Below are 26,246 nucleotides of genomic sequence, written 5' to 3'. Positions count from 1 at the left end.
AACTCTTTTTTTCCATTGTTTGAAAAACTGATATTTTATAAAACATGCTATCAGAATAAAATATGAAAAAGTTCTGCTTGAATAATTACTTTAAAAATTATCTGAAAACTTTAAAAATGTAAAAACTTATCCGGTAAATTGCTTTCAAAACATGCTTTGAGAAAAAAAGACAAAAAAGAAAAAACTTGTTTAATTAACCTGTTTTACACAAATAATATTATGATAATTTTTTTATAATTATCTATCATCATATTGTAACCATGAATGAATTTAATAATAAAATTTGAATAAAACCACCAACAAATAACAAAAATAACATTGATTTAAAAAAGTCTCAAGAATATAGTTAAAACTCAACCTAACACATTGTTCTAAACAAAATATCCAGAACATCGTTTTAAGTGGTATAACTATGCAAAGTATGGTCATCATGTTTTTAAAGAATTAAAAACTAAATTTGCCCTCATAAAATTAAATCAACATGCAATATACACCTTTGTAAACCATGCATAGAACAACTCAATTCTATTCTATGAAAACATGCCCAACTATTATATCATAATTTCACATGAATTATGCTATTCAACCACATCATATTACATTTACAAGAAGTTGATACTTGATAGAAAGATTCAGTAGCATGGTCGGGCAAAATTTACATCTTCTGTAAGCAATACACACGTCACATCCATTATGTGCTGCGAGTACACATGTTCAAACAATTTTGGTAATATTTACAATATCAAAAATGTAGAAATACATAAAATTGCTAACTTCTGATCAAATTAAATTGTGATATGGGAGCAGAACTTCTCAAGCAACCTCTACCACATTCTTCATTATCTCGTACTGGTATACAACCTCCCTCAGAATAAGGCTAGATCCTCCGAGTTTCATAGGAAATCAAGTGTCAGACGCAAGCGATGAACTGCGCAGTGTAAATGGATCCCATGCGGAAAATATCTCTCTCTCTAAAATTTACATGGCAAGAATCCAACTCCTCACATCTGCACAGCAGCAAGCGAGTAGTTCAATTCGATGGTGAATGTCACCTCACTGCTCAAGACTCTGGATGCCTTTAAAGGTATATACAGGCACTGTAATAGCCTCTAGCATGAATACTTCTAAAAGATCTGCCATCTTGCCATGTTCAGAGATCAGATGCTATAGTTAGAATCACCAAGCCAAATGAAGGATGATGATCTTGCTTAGTTAAAGAAGTATGGTGATTCTAAAACATCCCTTAAGTCAAAATCTCCCCGTTCAGGCAAGGGCGGAAATGATAATGATGGAAAAGACCTCTGGAAGCTCTCCAGTAACTGTTCAAATAGTCAATAGGTTAGAGAGAGAGAGAAGGAGATAAATAAGGGATAATATAACTTCCAGTCCCTAAACTACAGAAATAACTCCGTCCTTATAGTGTTCCAAGTCAAGAAACTATAAAGATTGAAGTGTTCCAAGTCAAAGTTCAGGGAATAAATTGATAATTGAGAAATAAGTTTTGGAACTAAAAGTTGTATTTTTCCTAAAAATAATTTTGAAACACCAAAACAGTGACACAAGTTTGAAAGTCGATGACAAATGAAACAACAAAGACCTCCTGTGTTGGGCCAATTTAACTTACGTAACCATCATTTACATCATGCAAATTTGTACCTTTTTCTTCCCTAGTTCTAGGAACGAGGAAGGAAGAAAAGTGTTTTTTCCTATGCCATTAAGGTTGACTGGTTCTTCTATTAATAATATAAACAACCACTTAGCTGAAAATAGAATTCAAACGCCAGCAAACAGAGCACAGTTCAATAATAAATATGCACTATTCTCTCACGCTGAAGAATTCTATAATCTCATATCAGGCTATAGCTATTTCTTCAAGTAAAATGAAAACTCTAGTAAATCTGATATGGGAAATCTTAATGAGATCAATACATATAAACAATAGTTGGGTAAATAATGTGCAGCTACAAACGTACATTTTCAAGAATTGGAGTCTCGTAGAGTTCCACAAACTTGTGTCTGAGTAGTCTGTTCATTTCATCCACATCACATGCATGGGTCCAGTATGAATCATGAACCCCTACAGATGTAACAGTAAAGATCCTCAAAAATATTGCACACTAATATCGATCAAATCAAATGGAAGGAAATGAACTAGGTCGAACCTGCAAAATTCAAGCCTGCGCTCTTGCAGGCAACTGCCGTCATCATCATATGAGAACCATCGAGTGAGTGAACAAAATTCGGGGGGAATGCTGTCCTCTGCCGCTTGACCATGACCTACAATAGTTTTAATTTATAAAGGAATGATATCAGAACAGCATCAATATTTGCAATCCCGAAACAAATTTATTATGAAGATGCAAGGTTATGATGCCATTTTTTAACAAGGAATTCCAAAGGGTACCCCTTGTTTAACCCACCTTATCAGTTTCGTCTTGCATTGTCAAAATCTGAAGTGAAGTTTTGACCTGTAACCAATACAATAGATTATAAACGTGTTAAAACTCTTGTTCTGAAAACTGAACAGAAGCATTAATGAGATTTATAATTCTAGGAAAATTATGTAAGACTCACCATATGCCTCCCTAACTTACGGTAAGGTTGCACTACAGGAAGTCCAAGAGGGGTGGTCCAGCGCACGGGTTGATTTTCAGCTGCAATTATCTGTTTCAATTGTCTTGGTCATAACATAACACAACCCCATAATAACAAGTAAAGAGCATAAAATTTTATCCTCCAAAACATACTTTTGCACAGTCACCTAGCCAGCTCATGATACTTCGTGCGGCTTGAAACATTTCCTCCAAAGCAGTTAAGGTTACCTGATAGAAAAGATGTAAGACACAATAACGTCTCTTTGTTGCAAAGATGAGATATTTTCAATGGTCAACTTCAAATTGGCCACATTAGTCCATATACCTGGAACTGGGTGGGAAAAGCTACAGAACAGATGCCAGGTATCATAAGCCAATTGTGTATTGATTAAGTACAAATTGCAGCTATAATCCTCTATTTACTGGATTTTTTTTGTGCTTTTTAGAAAATTTTAAAAAACAATACAACTAAATACAAGAAACACAGGCCATGCTATCTATATAAAAATTAAAAAATAATTAAAATTCATATCTCTTTTTGTGTTTTCAATTACGCCAGTTAAAAAAAAAAAAAGCTTTTAAACATAATTTTCATTACAATTATAATACATCAGTAGGATCATAATAGAGTTTAGATATGGTGGTTAAATAGTAATAGGATGCACATCCAAAAGTTACTATCACAAGCTATGTTTGAAATGCAAGCAATGACAGATGGAGAGGAGGGCAAGGAGGGGTTAACCACCCCCCCTCCCAAAAAAAAAAAAAAAAAAAAACAAAGCAAAAAACACACACAAAACATAAACAATATGTCAGCTAGTTCTTAAAAAATTATGGTTTTTGCTTGTTCAGCCTCTACGCCCCCCTCCCCTTCCCAAAACAAAAAACAAGACAAGACAAGAAAGAAGGGGGGGGCTCCATATTTTGCCTGAAATTCTCCCATCCCCACAAATCATCAAGTCCTGGATACGTCCCTAAATGCAAGCTTAGGTTTTTATGATTTATTATTTTTATTTATCAATGCATTCCTTTCCGGCTGAACTAAATTTGATACATTTACTATTATGTGAGCTACATTTTAACGTAGCTTACACAAAGCTTTGTGCTTTGTTGTTTTGCACTTAAGAGCCTTTGTCTTGTACAAGTGCACTACACATAAATAATAACTCCAAATTTATGACTGCAAACACAAACAGTTCCTTCCCTCTAACCTTTGCAGCATAACAAGCAGCAAGAAAAAGCTGGTTATTATCTGAAATGGCACCTCGATCTTTCAACCTCCTCATTATCTGATCCCGAGCACCTACGTAAGTGACACCATACACTGATGTCATCACCGTTTGCTTGACCAATTTTCTATCCACCTGGATGATGTTCCAGATTAACTTAGAATCTGCTTTCAAGAGAGGAATTCTCAAGAATAACCATAATGTCATTAAAGAACAGCAATGCAAAAAAGGGAGGAAAAAGAAATCAATGAAAATTCACACAACTATAAGCAATCCAACTCCTTGAGCAAAAACACAACATATCGGATGTACACCAAAAGGTAAGAAGGAAACCTGATTAATCAAGGTCTTTGCATGAGAAGCATCAGGAAAAACTGCAGGATCTTTCTGAGCATCCCTTCGTATGATGTCTAAAACTCTGCACAATATTTTCAAACATCATGAAAACTATAAATGCAATACAATAACAAGCACAGAGAAACTTTGATTTAGCATGGAACTAGAACTAGAATTTACCCCATGTGTTGTACATGGGCCATGATTATTAATGAAAAAATAGATGATGATTTTTCTATAATTATCATCTCCCTCTGGCCATGCTTACATCAAAGGATCCATTTTGCCTACAAAGGTTCATGAAAAATGACGGTGTCATGGGGAAGGTTTCAGATTTAGAATGAGGGGATCTTTTTCATTCCCACTTTTTATTTAGATTTTGAGTCAATGAAAGAGTAAGTATTTAGTAAGTAGAATGAAAATGAAAAAATAAATGTAAATGTTGATCATATTTGATGTGTGTATTATGAGTAACACTAAAAAACGTCAACAAGTAGTAGCATTAAAGATTAGGTGGTGGCAATTAAAAGGTGAGAAGCAAAATATTTTCAAGCGGAATCTTTTGGACAAAAGAATTTGGGAATCTTAAGGAAGTGCTAACATCTTGTGGGAGGATATGGCTAAAAAGATAAGAGAGGCTGCAAAAGTAGTTTTGAGAATATCAAAAGGTTTTGGTCCAAGAGATAAGGAGTCTTGATGGTGGAATAATAGTGTATAGGACAAAATCAAACATAAAAAGAACTGTTTTAAAGCCATATATTTGTGTAACAATGAGGAAAAGTGGGAGAGGTACCATGTGGCTAAGAAGGAAACTAAGAGAGCTGTGTATGAAGTTCGTTCTAAAACTTTTGAAGAATTTTATAAAAGCCTTGAGACAAAGGAAGGAGAATGATACAGTTATAAGATTGCTAAGAGTAGGGAAAGAAAATCAAGAGATCTAGAATAGGTAAGGTGTATAAAAGATGAAGCAGGAAGAATTTTAGTTACAAATTATGAAATTAAAAATAAATGGGAGACTTATTTTTCCAAACTTTTCAATGATGGAAAGGGTTCGTCTAGTAACTTGGTGGATTTAGTAACTCGTGAAGGAGAATAAAATTTGCCATTCTATCGAATAATACGTGATAAGAAGGTAAAGGAAGCTTTTAAAAAAATGACAAATAATAGAGCCAACAGACCTGTTTATATATTTATTGAAGTGTAGAAATGTTTAGGTGAAGAAGGGGTGAGATGGTTGACTAAGTTATTTAATGTGATTTTACGGTCCTAGAAAATGCCTGACAAGTGGAGAAGAAGTACATTAATTTCTATTTATAAAAATAAAGGGGATATTCAGAATTGTACTAACTATAGAAGGATTAAACTCATAAACCACACAATGAAATTGTGGGAAAAAGTAATTGAGCATGGGTTGAGATTGGAGACAAATATTTTTGAGAATCACTTTGATTTTATACTAGGTAGATTGATTATAAAGGCAATTTGTCTGCTAAGGGGATTAATGAAAAAGTATCGTTGTAAAGATAAAGATTTACACATGGTTTTTATTGATTTGGAAAAAGCTTACAACTATATACCAAGAGAAGTGCTTTGGAAAGCCTTGAAAAAGAAAGGAGTACAGATTGCTTATATTAAAGTCATACAAGGTATGTATGAGGGGATAAAAACTAGTATAAGAACGTCTAGTGGTCAAACAAAGGACTTTTCTATAAAGACTGGACTACATCAGGGCTCATCTTTGAGTCTTTATCTGTTTAACTTGATCCTAAATATTTTGATGGAACATATTCAAGGAAAAATTCTCAAATATATGCTCTTCGCGGATGATATAGTTCTTATAGCAGAGATGAAAGAAGAGATTAATTGTAAACTTGAGTTATGGAGGAAGATATTAGAATCGAAAGGTTTTCGTCTAAGTAGGAATAAGACAAAATATTTATATTGTAAATTTAGGAAGAGACTAATCGACAGTAATTTTGAAGTGAAATTGGAGATCAAATTATACCTCAAGTAAAAGAGTTTAGATATTTGGAAGTCATTATTCAAAATGATGGCGAAATCAATGGGACTATTTCACATAAGATTCAAGTTGGGTAGTTTAATTGGAGAAAAGCTAAAGGAGTCATTTGCGACTGTAAGGTGCCTAATAAACTTAAAAGAAAGTTTTATTGTACTGCTATCAGACTGGCTATGTTATATAGTAGTGAATGTTAGGCTTTAACGGGACAATAAGAGCATAAAATTGGAGTAGCATAGATGAGAATATTACGATGGATGTGCGGACATACACATAAAGATAAAATTCAAAATGAGCACATACGCGAGAAAGTAAGGGTAGCACCTATTGAGAAAAAAATAATAGAAAATAGTTTGAGATGGTTTAGGTATATACAAAGAAAACCGTAGGAGGCACCAGTGAAAAGAGTGAAACATATAACTTTGAGCCTTGTTAAAAAGGGTAGACGAAGGCCTAAGAAAATACTCTTGAAAGTTGTTGAACGCGATCTCTTAATTAATAATATTCCTAAAAGCTTGATAAATGATAGAGCACAATAATGTCTTGCAATCCATGTAGCCAACCCCACCTAGTGGGATAAAGGCTTCTTGTTGTTGTTAATTATTTGATAAATTGAGATAAAAGAAAAAAATTGAGGAGAAGCTTCAACATTTATTTTAATTAAATAAAATTAATTTTTATTTAGAAAAAAGAAACAGAGATAGATCAAAGAAAATCACAATTCATTTTCTATGATTATGATTTCCCTCTGCCCAGGCTTACTTCATAGGATCTCATTTTTTACTACAAAGATTCCAGAAAGATAATAGTGTCATGAAGAAAGTTTTAGATTTAAAATGAGGGGATCTTTTTCATTTCAACTTTTTACTTTTAGATTTCTTAAAAAAAAATTAAACATAAAATGTTGATGTTGATGAGGTAAAAGAAGAAAAGGCTGAGAAGCTTATCGATTTATTTTAATAGAATAAAATTAATTTTTAATTAAAAAAGAAATAGAGATAGATAAAAACATAAAAATCAAAATTTTGAAAAAAGAAGTCCAGTGGAACCGCTGGAGGGCAAAAGTGGAATTTAAAGAGAAGATGGGATCCGCAAATATTAAATTTATTTAATAATCTTAACCACTTTTCAATATTGATAGGTGGCATCGAAATTTAACTCTTGATCTCCCATTGCCCTTCAAAACAAATAATGTGGTTGCAGTTCTCCAATTACCTTCTCTTCTGTTTCTTATCATTTCCTTTCTTATCAAATGATGCAGGTTTATATGTGATGCCTCTTGATCCTGATGTGGTTCCTAAAATGTTTGGGGAAGAAAGTAGGATAAATATAAGCATCTATCATTTACTACATCTCATTACTTTTAGCTAAAAGTTAGTTTTTCTTATTCATTGCCCGTACTACAAGCTGCACTAGCTTCAGCAATGTTAAAATTAGTAAACAAACCCAGTTGCAAGGACGCAGCTTTAGTTCTTGTCAACATTCTTCTCTATCTCTCCGAATTTTTCAGAAACCATGAGGGACGACACCACTTTTCAAAGCAAAATAGAAAATGAATACCATAAACAATTCAAGGCCTGATGTAATGAACAAGGTACCTTGCCGCAATTCCTGTGTAAACATCTGCGGGCTTCTCTCCCGCAACTAAATTGACAGCAACTGCCCCCAGCTGGGAAAAAAAATCAAATAAGTAACTACATATAGGAGCCTCAAATCAATGATACCTCAATGTCAGAAAATAGAAAATAGAGAGCATACTAAATACAAGGCAATAAAAAAATTAACAAAGATACTAAGGAAACATCAATGTAGACTTTTCACAGAACCTTTAATTTGGGTTCAAAAATTTTGTGACGTAAAAGATATACATACATTTCAACCCGTGCCACTTCTAACAATATATTGGCACAAAACTCAAATTCAAACAACCTGACATTGACATAGATCGAAAGACTTTTATAATGAAGCTACACAATCCAAATTTTTACCTTCATTAATCAACAAAATATTCAAGATTGAGTTTAACTTGATGTCTGATTTTAATTCTATAATGTTCAAATTCTAAATAATAACAAAGTTATATAGCTGGTTTTTCTTTTTCAATAGTCAGCAACTTTCTTTTTATGTTCCATTTAGAATTATTAGTGCTTATTTCACAGGAAAACTCTTATTTAGTAATCAAGTTTTTCTTCGGATGAATAAAAAATCAGAGCAATTAATTATCTTCATGTAACAAAATCTCGAATAATTGGAACTAAAGAACTTGGTAGCAATTCAAGTTAAAAGAGAGAGGGCCAAAATAAAAGTCAAAATGGCCATTACCTTGTCTCTTCCTAGGGCAGCATAATGTTGCAAGCCATTGCAAGAACCATCCTGAGACAGAAACCATAAAAGAACAAGGTGTATCTTGTCAAGCATACGTCAAATAAATAATATAACGATGATGATCACAATCAAAATACTAACAATGGTACAGCTAATTGGTTACTGACATTACAAACCCAAAAATCAAGAGAAAATGCCTAGCTTTTGACTGTTCTGTATGCCTACGCAAATGCAGGAACAAAATGACAGGGATTGTAGCAATTTTTAATTGAAATATTTGCGTCAGAAAAAAGATAAAAACATAATATAATAGCATGCGTTCTGATGAAGCAAACTCGTAACTTAAAAAGAGATGGTAAGGTAAAGCGCATTGTTAAGTAAAATGTAACTACAGAAAAAGTTTGATTTTCATGGTTCCACTGTTGTCATCATGCATTCCTGAAAAAAAAAAAAAAAAAAATCTTCCCAGTTTCTCCTGATTAATGATTATATCCCAGTGGCCAAAGAAATTGACCATATTTTTGTTGACCAATAAAGAAACTGACCATCTTCATGAAAATTACTCTACAGAATTTTGACATATGTTTTATCTTAACAGCATAACAGTCAAAAGAATGAAATTAAAAATTTATATATTGGGCAAATTTAGATAAGAGCTAATTATATCAATTGGAAATATAATCTAAAATTAATTTTCAGCTCATTGTACTCCCAAATATTGTCTAATGACTATATTGTTACCCTGGAGGCATAGACAGGAGTGTTTGAGCATACTCACCTGAAAATCAGAACATGTTTAAATTGGTTTGGTTTGGCTTTTGTGCACAAATAAGGTTAGCTTGGTTTTTTTTTTTTTTTTCAAGATAGATGCTTTCAGCTCTTAACAGTTTTGGCTTAGGGTTTCAACAATTCTTTATTATCACTTATAACCTCATCAACTGAAAACACACCCAATAAAGGCTTATTAATATGTGAGCGTGTGTAATGAATTATTAACACGATACACCTTTTACATTAGATATAAAAAGAGGCAAGCCACTAGTAATTATACATTACTGGATTTTTCTCTTCTTACTATTCTTATTTTTTCTCCTTTTCCTTTTAATGTAAAAAGTTTAACCATGCACAGTAACAGCTAAATCCCATCCAAGCTGAAAAACTCAGACTATATTTGGAAAATTGAGCTTATTTTATTTTCCAGACCCAAACCCCATTGACTTCGATCAAGTACCTGATGTACAGGAATATGTGAGATGAATGTCTCAGGTGAATGGCTTCTTAAAGCTTCAGTGAGGTCCATGCATACAGCCAAGCACTGGAATGGATCTTCTGCATTCAACCACCACCGCCTCCCTTCAAGTGGTTTGTCTGCAGAATCAAATATATCTTCCAGATGATTTTCCACAAATGCTATACGACCATCATGAGATAATTTATCAACACCACCAGCATATAGATTTGCCAAGTGTATCTTCAGCCAGTGTAAGCCAGATTTTCCAAGAGGGCGTCCCTCTGCAAATTCTAATATGCCCCGGCATACATCTGCACCAAGGTGATTCAAGTGTGGGTGCATTGGATATGCACGTCCTCGGAAATCAAGGTTGTGAGGGTAGAAGAAACCCTCTTCATCCTTCAATTTCCGTGCTACCTGAACACATAGGATTGCATGTGTTAGTAGACAAACATAATGGATTACTAATTGATTCACAAAAAGTTCACAAAAGCTTACCGAAAGTTTAAGTTCTATGTCACACCGTCTCGAGTGTCTCTCCCTGTTCTCTTTCTTCACAGATTTAGACTTCCATTTCCATTTCTTGATCAGGGCTTCATCATCAGTATCAGGCTTCCCAGGTAAAGGAACCTGCAAGTTTAATTTCATGCCAAACAATAGTGAATAGAATTGCATAAAGCAAATATTCATAGCTCACAATAATCTTAGATCTGTACAACATGCACTTGTTAATAATTAAATGGGGCAATATTTGATGTTGGAAAAATTAATTTTTTAGCCCTTCAATTTTTAATCCATTTGTAACTCATTCTTTTAACTATGACTCACTGCGATTCAATCCCTCAACTTTTCACTCACCTATGACTCAATCCCTCGATTTTTGACTCGTTTATGACTCAATCCCTTAACTTTTGTGTTCAGTCTTAATAACAAAACAGGGAAATTAATCTTTATCTAAATCTGGACAGGGATCTCATTCAAATTAGATAAAGCCAAGAGGGAGAATCTCCAAATAAAGAGTCAGAAATCATTCATATCCATTCCTTAATTAACTTACAGTTAAATGACACCATGAAGTGGCAGTTATAACTGTAACTTGACAGCACGCACAAACTGACATCCTAAAACTCGACAACTCAGCATTCTTAAGATAAGAAACATAAACTGCAATATTAAAATACTGACAGCACATAAGAAGTAGTTATTCAGCAAGAATAACTCCCTTATCAACTAACTTCATTCCTGTATTTTGACTTAAATCCTCCTTCCGTCTTTTATATACCAATAATGGACTTCCATCAGCATCCCCTCCTTTCAAAACAGCCTTGTCCTCAAGGCTGAAATGAGGAAATTGGTCCCGAACCAGGTCATATTCCTCCCAAGTTGATTCATCTTGAGGACGGCCAAGCCAAGAAACAAGTATTTCAAGTATGTTGAAGCTGCCTGATGAAATCCAGCGATGAGAAAGGACACTGTGAGGTTGTAATTGAAGCTCCCAAGTGTCTAAAAGTGGTAGAGGAGGTGGAGTGAAAGGAGAAGGAGTACCATGAGCAGGGTGCAACATTGAGACATGAAAAATTGGATGAATTTTAGCATCAGGAGGTAGGAGAAACTCATAAGCAACAGGTCCCACCTTACGAACAACCTGGTATAGGCCAAAGAAGCGAGGAGACAGCTTCTCACACTTTCTTTTTGGTAAACTGAATTGGCGATAAGGCTGGATTCTTAGATAAATATCACGTCTGTGAGCATCAACTTGAGCTTTCATTCTGGATTGAGCTTTGAGGAGGTTATCCTGAATAATCTGCAACATGGCGTCTCATTCCAAAAGTTGAGTTTCCAAATCAGCGACTTCGGTTTCACCAGACACATAAGGGAGAATAGGTGGAGGGGAATAACCATAGACAATCTCAAATGGAGTGAAGCCTATAGCAGTATGAAAGCTGGTTTTAAAAGAGTACTCGGCCCAAGGAAGATACTTACTCCATAATTTCAGTTGTTCATGTGCAAATCAACAAAAATAGGTTTCGACACAACAATTGACCACCTCTGCCCATCACTTTGTGGGTAATAAGCTATACTCATTCAAAGTTGAGTGTGACTAAGACGAAATAGTTCTTGCCAAAAGCACTTAGGAAGATTGGATCTCAATCAAAAATGATGGAAATAGGAACACCATGAAGTCGAACTACTTCACGACTAAAAACAACAGTGATGGACTTGGCAGTAAAAGGATGAGAGAGGCTAATAAGATGAATGTATTTGCTAAAATGATCAACCACAACAAATATGGTATCTATTCCACATGACTTAGGTAATCCAACAATAAAGTCCATGAAAATATCTTCCCAAATACAATGTGGAGGAGGAATAGGCTAAAGTAATCCTGCTAGAGACAAAGTCTAATATTTTGAAATTTGGCACGCATGGCAATCTTGAACATGCAGCTTGACTTCTCGCTCCATATGAGGTCAAAAGAAATGAGTTTGTAATCGTTTAAGAGCACGAAGGTATCCTCTATGGCCCCCTATAAGAGATGAATGAGCATCTGCCATCAACTTGGATTTAAGAGTAGGATGATCAGAATGACCAAACACCCTTCATAAAACAACTTCCCATTGACCAAAGCATAATGTTGAACAGTAGTAGGATCTTGAACAATGGAATTCTTAATGTGTTGAGTGAAAGGATCTTGATCAATCCATGCTTCTATGTCATCAAAATCTGTACTATGTGGAATAGCAAGAGCCATGAAATCAGCATGTTGAGGTTGGCGTGAAAGAGCATCAACACCACTATTATTACAGCCACTCTTATGTTTGATGGTAGAATCAAAGGGTAACAACTTCATTATAAGTCGCTACTAATCCAAAGTTGAAAGTCGTTGATCCATCAGATACTGAAGACTGTAATGATCAGTATAGATGTCAAAATGGCAACCAAGGAGATAATGACGCCACTTTTGTAGGGCTAACACTGGAGCTAATAATTCTTTGTCATAAGCAGATTTGACACGATTAGAAAATGTAAACCCTTTACTGAAGTAGGCAACGGGATGAGTATCCTAGATAAGAATGGCACCAATGCCTAAAGTTAAAGCATCACATTTTACGATGAAGGGCTTGTTGAAGTCTAGTAAATGAAGAATAGGTGCATTAATTAATGCATGTTTGAGTTGTTTTGCAAAGATTGCTCGACCAAGGAAGACTAATGAACAAGCAAGTTGGTGAGGTCATGTAATGAACAAGCAAGTTAGCCATAATGATGCACAAATCTTCTGTAATAACCTGTAAGACCAAGAAATCCCCACAATTCAGTAACATTAGTCAAATTAGGCCATTCCAACACAGCGTGTATCTAGGAAGGATCCATAGCAACCTCTCCAGATGAGATGACATGCCCTAAAAAATCTATCTGAGGTAAACCGAAAGAGCATTTCTTCCCATGAGCAAAATAAGCAACCTGTTGTAGTCTTGAGAGGAGTGTATAAAGATGTACTAGATGGTTAGCCATTGTAGGACTATAGACTAGCATATCATCAAAGAAGACAAGAATAAAACGCCTTAGATACAGTCAAAAAAGATCATTCATAGCAAATTGAAAGGTAGCCAGAGCCTTAGTGAGACCAAAAGGCATGACTGTAAATTCATAATGTCCTGAATGAGTTTGAAAAGCAGTTTTGTGAATGTCTTTAATGGGCACTTAAGTAGGATGAGGAACCTTACCTCAAAAGCTAGCTGTTGAAGTGGGAGAACCAACCCATTTATATACCCCATTAAGCATCTCATACTACTTAATGTGGGACTTGGTATCCCATATTATCAAGTCTCTATCAATTGGCCCCCCATGGAAAGCCGACATCTCGACGGCTACACTCCACAGCACTTAACTCGGTCTTCTTCCGGTTAGAACCCTCTATGGGTAGTCCTTTTCGAAAACGCCAACAACGAGGCTCTGATACCAATTGATGGGTACCTAAGTAGGATAAAGAACCCTACCTCAAAAGCTAGCTGTTGAAGTGAAAGAACCAACCCACTTATATACTCATTGAGCATCCCATACTACTCAATGTGGAACTTGGTATCCCATATTATCAAGTCTCTATCAGTCTTCAAGTTTAACTCTAATTTGGTGATATCTAGAACGCAAATCAATCTTTGAGAAGACTGTAGCCTCATGTAACTCATCAATAAGTTCATCAATATTGGGAATGGGGTATTTGTCAGGCATAGTTAGCTTATTTAACTCTCGGTAGTCAATGCAAAATCTCCGAGAATCATCTTTCTTCTTGACCAATAATACAGGGCTTGCAAACAGGCTTTCATTGGGTTGTATAAAACCCTTGGCTAATATATTTACCACCTAGCATTCAATTTCATCTTTTTGGTAATGTGGGCATCTATATGGATGAATATTTGGTGGTGTAGCCTGAGGCTGCAAATTAATAGAATGGAACTTGTGCCGAAGAGTAGGAAGAGCTGAAGGAGTATCAAAAATAGAAACATACTCATCAAGAAGGCTTTGTAACAGCCATTGGAAAGCATCTAGGTCTATAATAGGTTGTTGAGACATCGAACGCAAACTTGCTTCTGCTTGGTTGCCAATGTGGACTCCTTGGAGCTTGTACCTTTTGCCATTAACCCAGAAAACCATGAACATCCATTGCCAATTTGCTTGAACGGTATTCAAAGAAGATAACTACTTGATTCCCAATACTAGATCAACACCACCCAAAGAGAAGGGAAAAAAATCTTCAATAATTTCCAATGACTGAACTCATAAGGTAACTTGAGGACATATATTATTACTATAAATTATATGCCCATTGCCAATTTGAACTCCAAAAGAAGGAACCGGTTTAGTAGGAATCTATAAATTTTGCACCAATGTAGAAGAGATGAAGTTATAGGTGGAACCACTATCAATGAAAATAAGCACTTTATGATGATTCAGGATGCCTTCCATCTTTATGGTAGTACTTGCAGGGTGTCCTAAGATGGCATGAAGAGATATCTTTGCATGTAACTCTTGTTTGCCTTATAAGTTCAGTTCTTCAGACCACTCTGCTTCTACATTGGGTTCTTCAGTGATCTCCATAAGAGTCAAATTAGCATTTTTGCAGCGATGCCCTTGAATAAATTTATTACCGCAATGGAAACAAAGTCCCTTATCTCATCTTAACTATTTTTTTGCATCCTAGTTCGTGTTTGCACACTGTAGAAAAGTAGAGGAATTGGCCTAAGACTGCGCAGCTACTGTACCTATCGTGCGGGTGTCTTTTAAAGGCCACGTGATTGCTGCATGCATGTGGCTGCACTAAGAAGTTCCATAAGTCTTGGAAATTTTTGCATATTATAATTTGGACTCATATTATAAGGCTAAGCTCAAGGCCTTATAAATAGATCTTCTTTAAGCCCATTAAGAAAAACCCCCTAACAAACAATGTCCTGGCCAATTTTTCACTCTAGCAGATCTCTTTGCAAATTCCAACCGATACTCTTTTACTGTTCCAGATTGCTTAATTCCACACAAAATTCATCAGGGTTCTGAAATTCTACAAGACCGAAATTCTCTTGAAGAGTGCACACGAGATCTTCCTAATAAATTATTGAGCGTTCAAAAGTTGCCCATGCGAAAAGATCTAATGCGTTGCCTTCTAAGTAAATGGCCGCAACATCAACCTTCACATCCTCGGGAGTTTGGTAACATCTAAAATACTTTTTTGCTTTCAGTATCCAGCCTCTAGGGTCGCCTCCATCAAACTTTGGAAAATCAACTTTGGTATGTGATCTCCTTGTGGGGTTTTGAAGCCACCAAGGTATGTTTCTCTCGTCGTCTTCATCTGCTACAGAGTATGAGTTCTCAGGTTGTTTGCCTTTGTTTTGAGAAGATTGCCCGGAATCATCTAAGATATGTTGCTGCTGTAATTTTACTGCCGTAGAAATCCCATCCGCTACATTCAAACGAGAAGAAAGTTGATTTAGTTGCTGGACTATGGATTCTAATAAATTAGAGGTTGCTGAAGGGGCAGTGGGATCGATAGAACTGTTTGTAGTACTCACCATCCTGGGAAAAACCAGGCTCGAATACCAAAATGTTGAGTCTTAATAACAAAACAGGGAAATTAATCTTTATCTAAATCTGGACAAGGATCTCGTTCAAATTAGATAAAGCCAAGAAGGAGAATCTTCGAATAAAGAGTCAAAAATCATCCATATCCATTCCTTAATTAACTTACAATTAAATAACACTATGAAGTGGCAGTTGCAACTGTAACTTGACAGCACACACAAACTGACATCCTAAAACTTGACAATACTACTAACAGCACATGAGAAGTAGTTATTCAGCATGTATAACTCCCTTATCAACTAACTTCATTGATGTATTTTGACTTAAATCCTTCTTCCATCTTTTATATACCAATAATGGACTTCTATCATTTTGTTAGTTCGCTTTTTTCAAGTTAACTTAGATCCCGCATCAAAGAGCAAGAAGAGAGTATTTTAGTGTAAGATATGAGCATTTCTTTTATCCCTCTTATTTGATGAGGATAATTTTTTAAAAAAATTTGAAAAATAAGGACTAAGTTATAAGTGAATCAGAAATTGAGGAACTAAGTCGTAACAAGTTATAATTGAGGAACTGAGTCGCAATGAGTTATAGTTAAGGGATTGAGTTACAAGTGAGTTAAAAGTTGAAGAACTAAAAGATTAATTTTCCCTTTAATGTTTATCATAAATTGTTGATATACCCTTGTTAATAATTAAATGTTGGAATATTTGATATTTATTGTAAGCTCTGCCTATGTTATATAGCCAGTCCCAAGCTCGGGTAAAGGAGGAGGGTTGTTTTATTCCCTCAACAATTAACATAAAACTTTGTTGAATCTCACATAGATATGGATTATAGATGTATCTATGCTAATGCGCCCATAAGTAACACGCTACGTGACTTGAGTGCAGTGACAAGTGAGTTAGAACCGTTGCACTAGTGCCCAAATGTAGTGTTAAATGAGCAAGGCCTACCGCATTATTTTGGACAAGTGCAGCTAAAGAAGTTAATTCATGTGAGCAAGATCAAATTTGACACTTTGAATGTTGGGACCTTGAATGATAAATCTATGAAGGTGGTAGGAGTTATGATTAATATAAAAATTAATATCTTGTACCTGCAGGAAACTAATGTCCCAGTGAACAAACTAAGGATATTCAAGAGTTAAAGCTTTGGTATACTGAAAAAGTAAGAACACACAATAAGGTGGATATCATTGTTGATAAGGAGTGGAAGAAGAATGTGGTAGAAGTTAACAGAATTGAAGAAAAATTTATTTCCTTAAAAATGCTTGTTGGAGATGAGACTGTCAATATTTAATGAGATCTTGCAATCTAATAAAATGCCAAACAATTAGAGAAAAAGCACCTTAGGTCCTATTTACAAAATTAAAGGAGATATTAAAAATTTTGCTAACTACAGAGGGATTAAACTTATGAGCCATACAATGGAATTGTGGGAAAGAGTAATTGAGCATAAGTTGAAATTGAAAACTGATATTTTTGATAATCAATTTCGCTTCATGCCAGATAGGGCGATTACATAAATGATTTATCTATTAAGAGAATTAATAAAAATATATATATGCAAAGGTAAAGATTTACATATGATTTTCAATAATTTGAAAAAAACTTATGATCGTATATCGAAAGAAGTACTTCTAAAAGCTTTGAAAAAGAAAGGGTGTCTGGGTTGCATATATACGAGCTATACAATACATTATTAAGGGCAACAACTAGTATAAAAACATTTAGCGGCAAAACAAAAGACTTTCCTGTAAAGATTAGATTGCATTAGGAATCATCTCTGAATCCTCATTTGTTTAACCTAATCTTAGATGTTTTCACAGAGAATATTTACGAGAAAATCTCTAAATGCATGCTTTTAGTAGATGATATAATACTTATTGCGAAAACAAGAGAAGAGATTAACTGTAAATTTGAGTTATGGGGGAGGATATTGAAGTCAAAAGGTTCCTACTTGAGTAGGAGTAAGATGAAATATCTAAATTGTAATTTGAAAGTGAAATTAGATGATCAGGTTGTACCTTAAGTGAAAAAGTTTATATATTTGGGAGTAATTATTCAATATAATAAAAAAATTGATGGAGATATTGCACATAGGATACAAGTTAGGTGGTTTAATTAGAGAAAGGCTAAATGAGTTATTTGTGATTGTAAAGTGCCTATTAAACTTAAAGAGAAGTTTTACCGAACTGCTATAAGATCAAAAATATTATATGGTAGTGAATGTCGGCCTTTAACGAGACAGCAAGAGCATAAAATTAAAGTTGCAGAGGTGAAAATTTTGATATGGATGTGCGTACATACATGTACAGACAAAATTTGAAATGATCACATGCAAGAAAAGGTTGGCATCACACCTATTAAAAATTGATAGAAAATTGTTTGAAGTAGTTTGGACATGTACAAAAAGACCACGGGAAACACTTGTGAAGAGAATGAAACAAATAACTTTGAGCCCTATCAAAAAGGATAGAGGAATGCCAAAAAGAATACTTTTAAAAGTTGTTAATCGAGACCTCTTAAGTAACAATATTTTTAAAAGCTTCATAAATGATAAAACACAATAGTGTCGTATAATCCATATAACCAACCCACCTCGTGGGATAAGACTTGTTATTATATTTGATATTTATTGTAAATTGTTGAAATATGTAAATGTTATTTTTTATTCTTTTTGGTAGTTGGTAGTTGGTGGTTAGTTAGAGGTTGTATTCATTAGTTGGTTGTATTACCTATGTAAACCTTTGTAATTAGTTGAATCAATGTCAGAGAACATTCTCTCCCACTTTGTCATGGTATTAGAGCCGAACACTCAAACCTAATAGTTTTTGTCTCTGATTTTATTTTATTTTTCCATTCTCCTTCAGGGAAAAAACCCATTTTTTCCATTGCTTTCTCCTCTGTTCCAAACATCTCAGCACTGCCTCTTCAGACCCAATATCCTAGGGGGTTTATTTCTGCACAAGCGCCACATCACTGTAATTCTAGTCCTGTTCCCATGTACTGGCGCTTGAGTCTTCTCCAAGAGGAGGTTCTTGACGGTGCTTCTTCCTTAGATTCATATCTTCATTTCTAGTGACGTGGAGAAGCCAAAAGCAAAGAATTGTTTCAAGAAACAGTGCTGAATTAGAATTGTGAGCTATGACTCAAGGAATAACAAAAGAGTTGTAGCTATAACGAGTCTTGAATTAAATACAAGTTAGAGTAAGCTCACCATTAAAGCTCTACTGTGATAATAAGACTACCATAAGTATGGCCTTAAATCCAGTACCACATGACAGGTCTAAGCATGTAAAGATAGAATGACACTTTATCAAAGAAAAAGTAGAAGAAGGAATACTATATTTGATGTATTTTCCTACAAAGTTACAAATAGGTGATATTTTGACTAAGGTTATTTGGACTTGCATTTAAGAATTGTATAAACAAGTTGGATATCATTAGCATCTATGATCAAACTTGAAGGAAAGTGTGGAAATATTTGATATTTATTGTAAATATTGCATAGCTTTTATTAGTATTTATCAAGCTTCATTAGAAATTATTAGTAATAATTATTGCTTCTCCTATATACTCCTTCCAATCCTGTATATTAGATGCCTTCTAGAAGCACAATCTGATCCACTTTATAAGTCACCGGTTGATAGGATTGTTTTGTTTCAAATTGCAATCCCCAAACTACCCTTGAAAAGTAAGAGAGAGAGAGACAAAATGAAATTAGTATATGGTTTGTTTACTTTTTGCTTTTTACTTGAAGGTTATGTTTGGAATTTCACTTACTTTTATTTCTTATACTTTTGTTGTATTGGTATTGATGATGTTGATAAAAATGACTTATAAATAGGACCGGAGGAAATATATAATCAGTATGTACCTCAGTATGATCATCAATGAAAAAAATTCTTCTCTCTCAATTTCCACATTAAATAGTGTAAAATGAAGTAAACAAGTGGATAGAAGCTGTATAATTGAACTTACATCATTGCGGTCCACCAAGTCAGCAAGACGGCCTCCACTGGCCCAAATTCTATCTGTTATGCTCAGTACCCTTTTATTTATCCTCCACTTTGTATGCCCAAGAGTATCCAAAGCCTAACCACACACACATATGCATAGATATCACATATTTTTGTCACTGATTGCTCTTCTATTCAGACAAATTAGCATCAAAGCAGAATCTGCATATATTATACAACAGTAGCCAGAAGCCATTCCATGCCATGATAGTTGTCCCTCCAAAACAATTTCCATTTATTGGTGATAAAGAAGTTATTTTCAATAAACTACTAAGTAATTTATTGCAAATAATATAATGTAATTATTATAGATTTCAATAATCCACAAAGCAAACATATAGTGAAAAGCTTTTATACCAGAACTATTTGAGAAAATTTAATCAAGTTTTATCAATATTCTTATAATAAAATAACAAATAATTAAAAAAAGAGCTAAACCATCTAAAACATATAAAAAAGAAATGCAGAGCAAACAAGGCCAGTATAATCCTATTCATTGACTAGAACTTTTTATATGTTAATTATACTTAGTAGTTACAATCAGTGTTGATTTTAATATCCTTTTTCAAACAATAATTGCTAAGAAAAAATATTTGACTGAAAAAGTGCTGCTACAACATATTACGTTAAAAAATTGGTCATTGCATGATGAGAATTTTAATCTTGCTATCATATTTATTTGGGAAAAAAAAAGAGTACTGTTTATTCCAAATCAAAAATTAAAAAAACAAATGCTCTAGACGAAATGCTAATCTAACATCTAAGCTAAATAATATAAAACAGTGTGAACAGTAAAGAAGCATCAAGGTTTGTCCGTCGCATTTATACTCCAGCAGTCTCCCAGTGCACACATTTCTAACTCTAAAACCATAGCTTCTTAGGCCAATATCAGCACTGACAATCATCTCAAACATAAAGTTCCCTATTTTATTCATAACTTTCTAAAAGAATCATAAGAAAGAAATTTAGACCTCAAATACTGGTTCAAGTTGCTTCAGAGGGGCCCTTTTAATAGCTTCACGTTGTTGCTTGGCTCCATGAGTGCGCATGACGTAGGATGGTAAGAACAAGTGTCCACCTTTGTCAAAACTGCAGAGTACATCAAAGAAAGAATTCAAAAATCGACAATTAAGTTGATCAATCAGCCAAGAAAGAAAATCTGTGATTTTAAACAGAGAACACATGGGACAGAAATAAATACTAAAAAGTTACCGTACCCAGTCCATTTAACTGGAGGAACCAACATCGGCATATAGGGAATCACCATATTTCTAGCCTGTTAGAAAAGATAAAAACATGAAGTATCAGCAGCGAGGGAAGTAGATGAAAATATACATAGATCAACAGACAATGCAAAATTGCAATGATTTTCAGAGAAAACCTATTGAAATAGCGTCAACAGGAATTACAGAGGGCTTTGATGTCCACCAAGATAAAAGGCTTATAACCCTCCAAAAATTCATAGCAATTACTCAGAATGGGGAGAAAAAATGGGGTGCAGTAGAATAATATTATAGTAAAAGTGATCATCTGGGACTATTATAGTAATATTATTACATACAATTGGGGAAAAGAAAACCAATGAGAAAAATATTAGAACAAGCAGGGTCACTTGACCCAAGTTGCCAAAGGGAGGATCTGCTTATTGATGTACATATCAGAAGTGTTACTTGTATTCTCTGCATCAGAAGTAAGATAGTAGTATTAATCCTATAGTGTTCAGATATCCAACAACAACAACAACAACAACAAGCCTTTATCCCACTAGGTGGGGTCGGCTATATGGATTGCAAGACGCCATTGTGCTCTATCATTTATTAAGCTTTTAGAAATATTATTAATTAAGAGATCACGTTCAACAACTTCCAAGAGTGTTCTCTTAGGCCTTCCTCTACCTCTCTTAATCGGACTCAAAGTTATATGTTCCACTCTTCTCACTGGTGCCTCCCTTGGTCTTCTTTGTACATGCCCAAACCATCTCAATCGATTTTCTACCATTTTTTCCTCAATAGGTGCCACCCTCACTTTTTCACGTATATGCTCATTTCGAATTTTATCTTTACGTGTATGTCCGCACATCCATCGTAACATTCTCATCTCTGCTACTCCAACTTTATGCTCTTGCTATCCCGTTAGAGCCCAGCATTCACTACTATATAACATTGCCGGTCTGATAGCAGTGCGATAAAACTTTCCTTTAAGTTTATTAGGCACCTTACGGTCACAAATAACTCCTTTAGCTTTTCTCCAATTAAACCACCCAGCTTGAATTCTATGTGAAATATCTCCACTGATTTCGCCATCATTTTGAATAATGGCTCCCAAATATCTAAACTTTTCCACTTGAGGTATAATTTGATCTCCCAATTTCACTTCCAAATTATTTTCAATAGTCCTTTACCAAATTTACAATATAAATATTCCGTCTTACTTCTACTCAGACGAAAACCTTTCGACTCCAATGTCCTCCTCCATAACTCAAGTTTGCAATTAACCTCTTCTCTTGTCTCTGCTATAAGAACTATATCATCCGCGAAGAGCATACATTTCGGGATTTCCTCTTGAATATGTTTCGTCAAAACATTTAAAATCAAGTTGAACAAATAAGGATTCAGAGATGATCCCTGATGTAGTCCAATCTTTATAGGAAAATCCTTTGTTTAACCACTAGGCGTTCTTATACTAGTTTTTACCCCCTCATACATATCTTGTATGGCTTTAATATAAGCAATCCGTACTCCCTTTTTTTCCAACGCTTTCCAAAACACTTCTCTTGGTATACGGTCATAAGCTTTTTTCAAATCAATAAAAACCATGTCTAGATCTTTATCTTTAGTGTTCAGATATCCAAAGGAAAAAAAATTGACATCAAAAGGGGCCAGTGGCATCTCAATAGCAAGATTAAAAGTAGCTATTGAAGGCTAAAAAAAGTCGAAAGTAGGGTTATTAAAACTACACAGTAGAGAAATGCAAAATACAAATTGTCCTTAAGGAGAGGATGTGAGAGAAGCATATTCAACTACAATCAAGACATTCTAGTTCAGATGTTTCTATATCGATCAGATTCTGGGGAATACAATGAACACTCTAAGATTGGTCTACCTACAAAGGGTTTTGACAGACAAGAAATCAAAGTAAAGAGTTAAAGTGCAGTTGCCGCAGGATGTCAACTCTAAAAGAACAACCAATTGATGGACACCAAGGTAATATATGATGGGCACACAAATAGAGTGGAGAAATCTCTCCCAAAATTAGGCCCCATTTGGGATGCCTGATGGAAAAGGCAAAGGAATCCATTGCACAAAAATTGAGATATGCAATGTCAATTAACCTCCTATTATTATTACATAACCTTGATAGTCCCATTTTATTCAGGGATATAAAAGACACTTCTCATATTAAAAATCAATTACTTCAACCTATTTCTTGTTCTATTTTGTTCCCCTTTTCTATACCAAATGCAGCCTTAGCTATTGCAGCAAAAGAGCTAAGCTACTTAAATACCCCGCAGAACAACCTATTCTAACCCATATGGAACCAGGCATTCAATATAGTATTAGTCTCCATTATATTAGCTACACCATTTTCTCCCATCAAAAAAAATATCTCAATTTTTTCAATTCCCTAAGCAACACTCACAGTGATTGCAAAAGAAACACCTAAACAAGTAAGAGAACACTGCAAACTCTAGAATCTTACTAAATGTGCAAAGGAAATGCAGGACGTTATCTCTACTAGAAATCCAACCAAACTAGCCAAATTCATTCTAGCCTGTTATCCTAATCAAAAGCTCTGTAAACTAATGAGAACAGGGGGAAAAAAAACCAACACTGATATCACAAACGACAAACCATCAGATCTTAATTTAAATTAATGAGTAGAAAGTGATCGAATAAACGTACAGTTTTCTCAAGGCCTTTGAGAACTATAGGGTTGCATTCTATAACACCATATTTTCTGCCTGAATTTCTGAGTAAAAAAAAAAAAAACCACAATCATTTAGTAAAGTACTGCATGAAAAATTTAAACATTTCCATTCTAAAGAGAGATTGATGCTCACACTCCATGTTTTATCACTGTTTTGAATGAATGAAAGAATGCGGGTTGGACATCAGGTGGACAATCCCATGGTTGATCAGATGGAGGTTGTACATAGGCTGTCTGTATCAATATCTCAATTAAGCGGCTGCCTACCTGTGAAGTACAAGAAAACCATCTTTTTAAAAGGAATATAAATGGCATGAATGAGCAGTCACAGAGTTTGGAAAAGGTTATTGATACCCTAGCCTTATTATCCTGTCCCCATGGTCTAAAATCATCTTGGTCCTTCACCATCCGCCTCACTACAGCAAGCTTTTTCTTTTTCATCAAATCAGTAACCTTTTTCCGCAGCTTATCCTGTTCCCTGACTAAGGCATTGGAATTATCTGCCTCTTCTTTCTTTGCTGTATCACCCTTTCTTTTTTTAGTCTTCTCCAAGAACTTGCATATTCTAACCTGCCATCAAATTACAGGTGGCATGTAAGGAAATCAAGAATTATGTCTCTTGATATCTGCACATCATATAAACCAGCTCACCAAAAATTATTGCTGTCCATTCTTATGCATTGACAATAAATAAATCAGATCACTGTCCCCAGCACCTTCACCTCAGTAAAGCCTGGGTTTAGCGTTAAGGGATTATAAGAAAGCTATTTATGGGCCTTCACTTAGTAGTTTAAACTTATGAACTCCATTAGCCCATGACATGGAAGAGCTTCTATAACCAAATAGTAAGGAGGTTGATCCTTGCCTCTTATTATTTCCTCTTCATCAGAATTAAATTTCAACACAAGGTACAATGGGCCTTTGCTTTATCTACACTTCAAGCTCAATAGGCTCTCATGTGAGAGTGTCTGATCTAGACTCATTCATGAACCTTCACAATCAAGCTTAAGCTTTTGAGGGGAATTGATCCTTGAAACGATAACCAAGGAGGCTTAAAAATCTTGGACCCTACTTTATTTTCAAAAAGTACTCTTAACAGATGAGATTTTGCTTTAGTTGAGTTTGGGAAACTAAACAAAAATTATGCTCCTTCTCATCTTCCATTGCATGCAGAAGTTTTCTATTCAAAACTTCAAATAGCCTAAAGATTTTCTGTACTAGATAGTAGAGAAATGGCAAAAACCAACACCATTACATGTTCTGAAAACAAAATCCATAATCTTATACCATGATTTATCCCATGCATTTCAATCAAGTAATTTTGAGCAGCGACATCCAAATAGAGTACAAAATGAACATGAGCAAGATGAGAGAAACGAAGTCACACCTCACTCTCGATGGCATCACCCACACTGCAGGCAGCATGTACAACTTTTACATAGCCATGCTCACCTCCAGTCATCAACAAACTCACCAACTTATGCATTGTGATAACAGCCATCATGTCTGCTGGTAACTGATCAAAGTAGGGTGCATGTGCCAGTTTAATTTTACTAGCCTGGCACAACTCTTGTTCCTTGGCAATGGCATCACGAAAAGGCTCAAACCAACCAAGGAATAGTTTTTTCATATATGGCAAATTGGGTGCCAGCTTCTGCTCACACATGTCCATCAAAAGTTCCCTGTACTCTTTTGCAGCTTGCTCCCATGCCTCAGTCTCAATCTTAACCTGCCTTCTTCTCAGTAACTGATACTTCGACTGCGACATGCCCCGAGCCAAATACTTCATACGTCGCCATCTCTTGATAGCCTGCTTCCTCTCTTCTTTCTTCATCTCTTTCATTAAGTCTTCAACTTCATCATGCGAATCTTCCTCGACATCAGTAGAAGTTACAGCTTCGGCAACACTGGAATAGCCTTTAGGAAAAAATTCACTGAACCCAACCTGATTTCTCAAGCAGCCAGAATTACTACGACTCCCCAAAGAATATTCTTCTAGCGACCAAATTCCACTGCTCCGAGGATTATAACCAATTCCTAGAAACCCGCATTTTAAGCCAGAAATGGATCTTCCTGTGAAAACTGAACCCCAAGAATGACCAAAAGAAGTATAAGCATTTAAGGGAAGGTGCAAACCAAAGCGAAACCCGTTGCTTTTCGAAACGATTTGTTTTGCAATGTTCCTCCACATAATTGTACCACTCCTCGAGTGGTTAGGTTGGAAAATAATCGGTTTCTTATCCAAAGGAAGGAAAGAACCAGGTCTCTTGTCGAGATTATAAATGAATAAAGGGGGTTTACCACTGAACATCAAATTGTATCGAAAACGGTTCTCAGAAATAAAACAAATTCAATGTGATTGAAAAGAGTAAAAGAAATACATCAACGAAGAAGTGGGCCAAAGCTCTGACATTGATCAAGGAAGAAGAGTGGCCGCCTTAAACCCTGCATAAATCTTTGTCTCCCATATGCCTCTACTGTTTGGTTTTTA

At 35.0% G+C, this 26,246-nt stretch overlaps 1 protein-coding gene across 2 annotated transcripts; it reads right to left on the bottom strand.

Moving 5' to 3' along the window:
- Positions 1-551: 551 nt before the first annotated feature.
- LOC129318845 (DNA-directed RNA polymerase 2B, chloroplastic/mitochondrial-like) lies at positions 552-26,246 on the bottom strand. 2 transcript variants are annotated; one of them, XM_054963827.1, is made up of 20 exons: positions 26,137-26,246; positions 25,143-25,837; positions 24,110-24,325; positions 23,889-24,022; positions 23,731-23,797; positions 21,046-21,104; positions 20,800-20,917; positions 19,791-19,904; positions 10,231-10,362; positions 9,733-10,149; positions 8,499-8,549; positions 7,775-7,845; positions 4,157-4,241; positions 3,806-3,958; positions 2,748-2,822; positions 2,575-2,664; positions 2,421-2,468; positions 2,163-2,277; positions 1,974-2,077; positions 552-1,319 (listed from the first exon to the last, which is right to left on the bottom strand). In XM_054963827.1, exons 2-20 carry the CDS (start codon positions 25,596-25,598, stop codon positions 1,209-1,211), a joined length of 2,616 nt encoding a protein of 871 aa, XP_054819802.1. In that variant the 5' UTR covers positions 25,599-25,837; positions 26,137-26,246; the 3' UTR covers positions 552-1,208. The 2 variants fall into 2 exon arrangements, with proteins under 2 accessions (XP_054819802.1, XP_054819797.1); XM_054963822.1 differs by having other exon boundaries at positions 25,143-26,200.

Source organism: Prosopis cineraria, unplaced genomic scaffold (assembly GCF_029017545.1).
Source record: "Prosopis cineraria cultivar Desert tree isolate PC_DT_omini unplaced genomic scaffold, ASM2901754v1 PC1, whole genome shotgun sequence".
Lineage (NCBI taxonomy): Eukaryota > Viridiplantae > Streptophyta > Magnoliopsida > Fabales > Fabaceae > Prosopis > Prosopis cineraria.
This window is presented reverse-complemented; position numbering and strand designations above follow the sequence as displayed.

Coding starts and splice junctions, on each gene's coding strand:
- LOC129318845 (XM_054963822.1), bottom strand. CDS start 26,066: ATGTTCAGTGGTAAACCCCCTTTATTCATTTATAATCTCGACAAGAGA. Junction 2,078..2,162: donor CGCAGGCTTGAATTTTGCAG/GTTCGACCTAGT, acceptor TTACATCTGTAG/GGGTTCATGATTCATACTGG. Junction 1,320..1,973: donor AGACTCCAATTCTTGAAAAT/GTACGTTTGTAG, acceptor CTATTTGAACAG/TTACTGGAGAGCTTCCAGAG.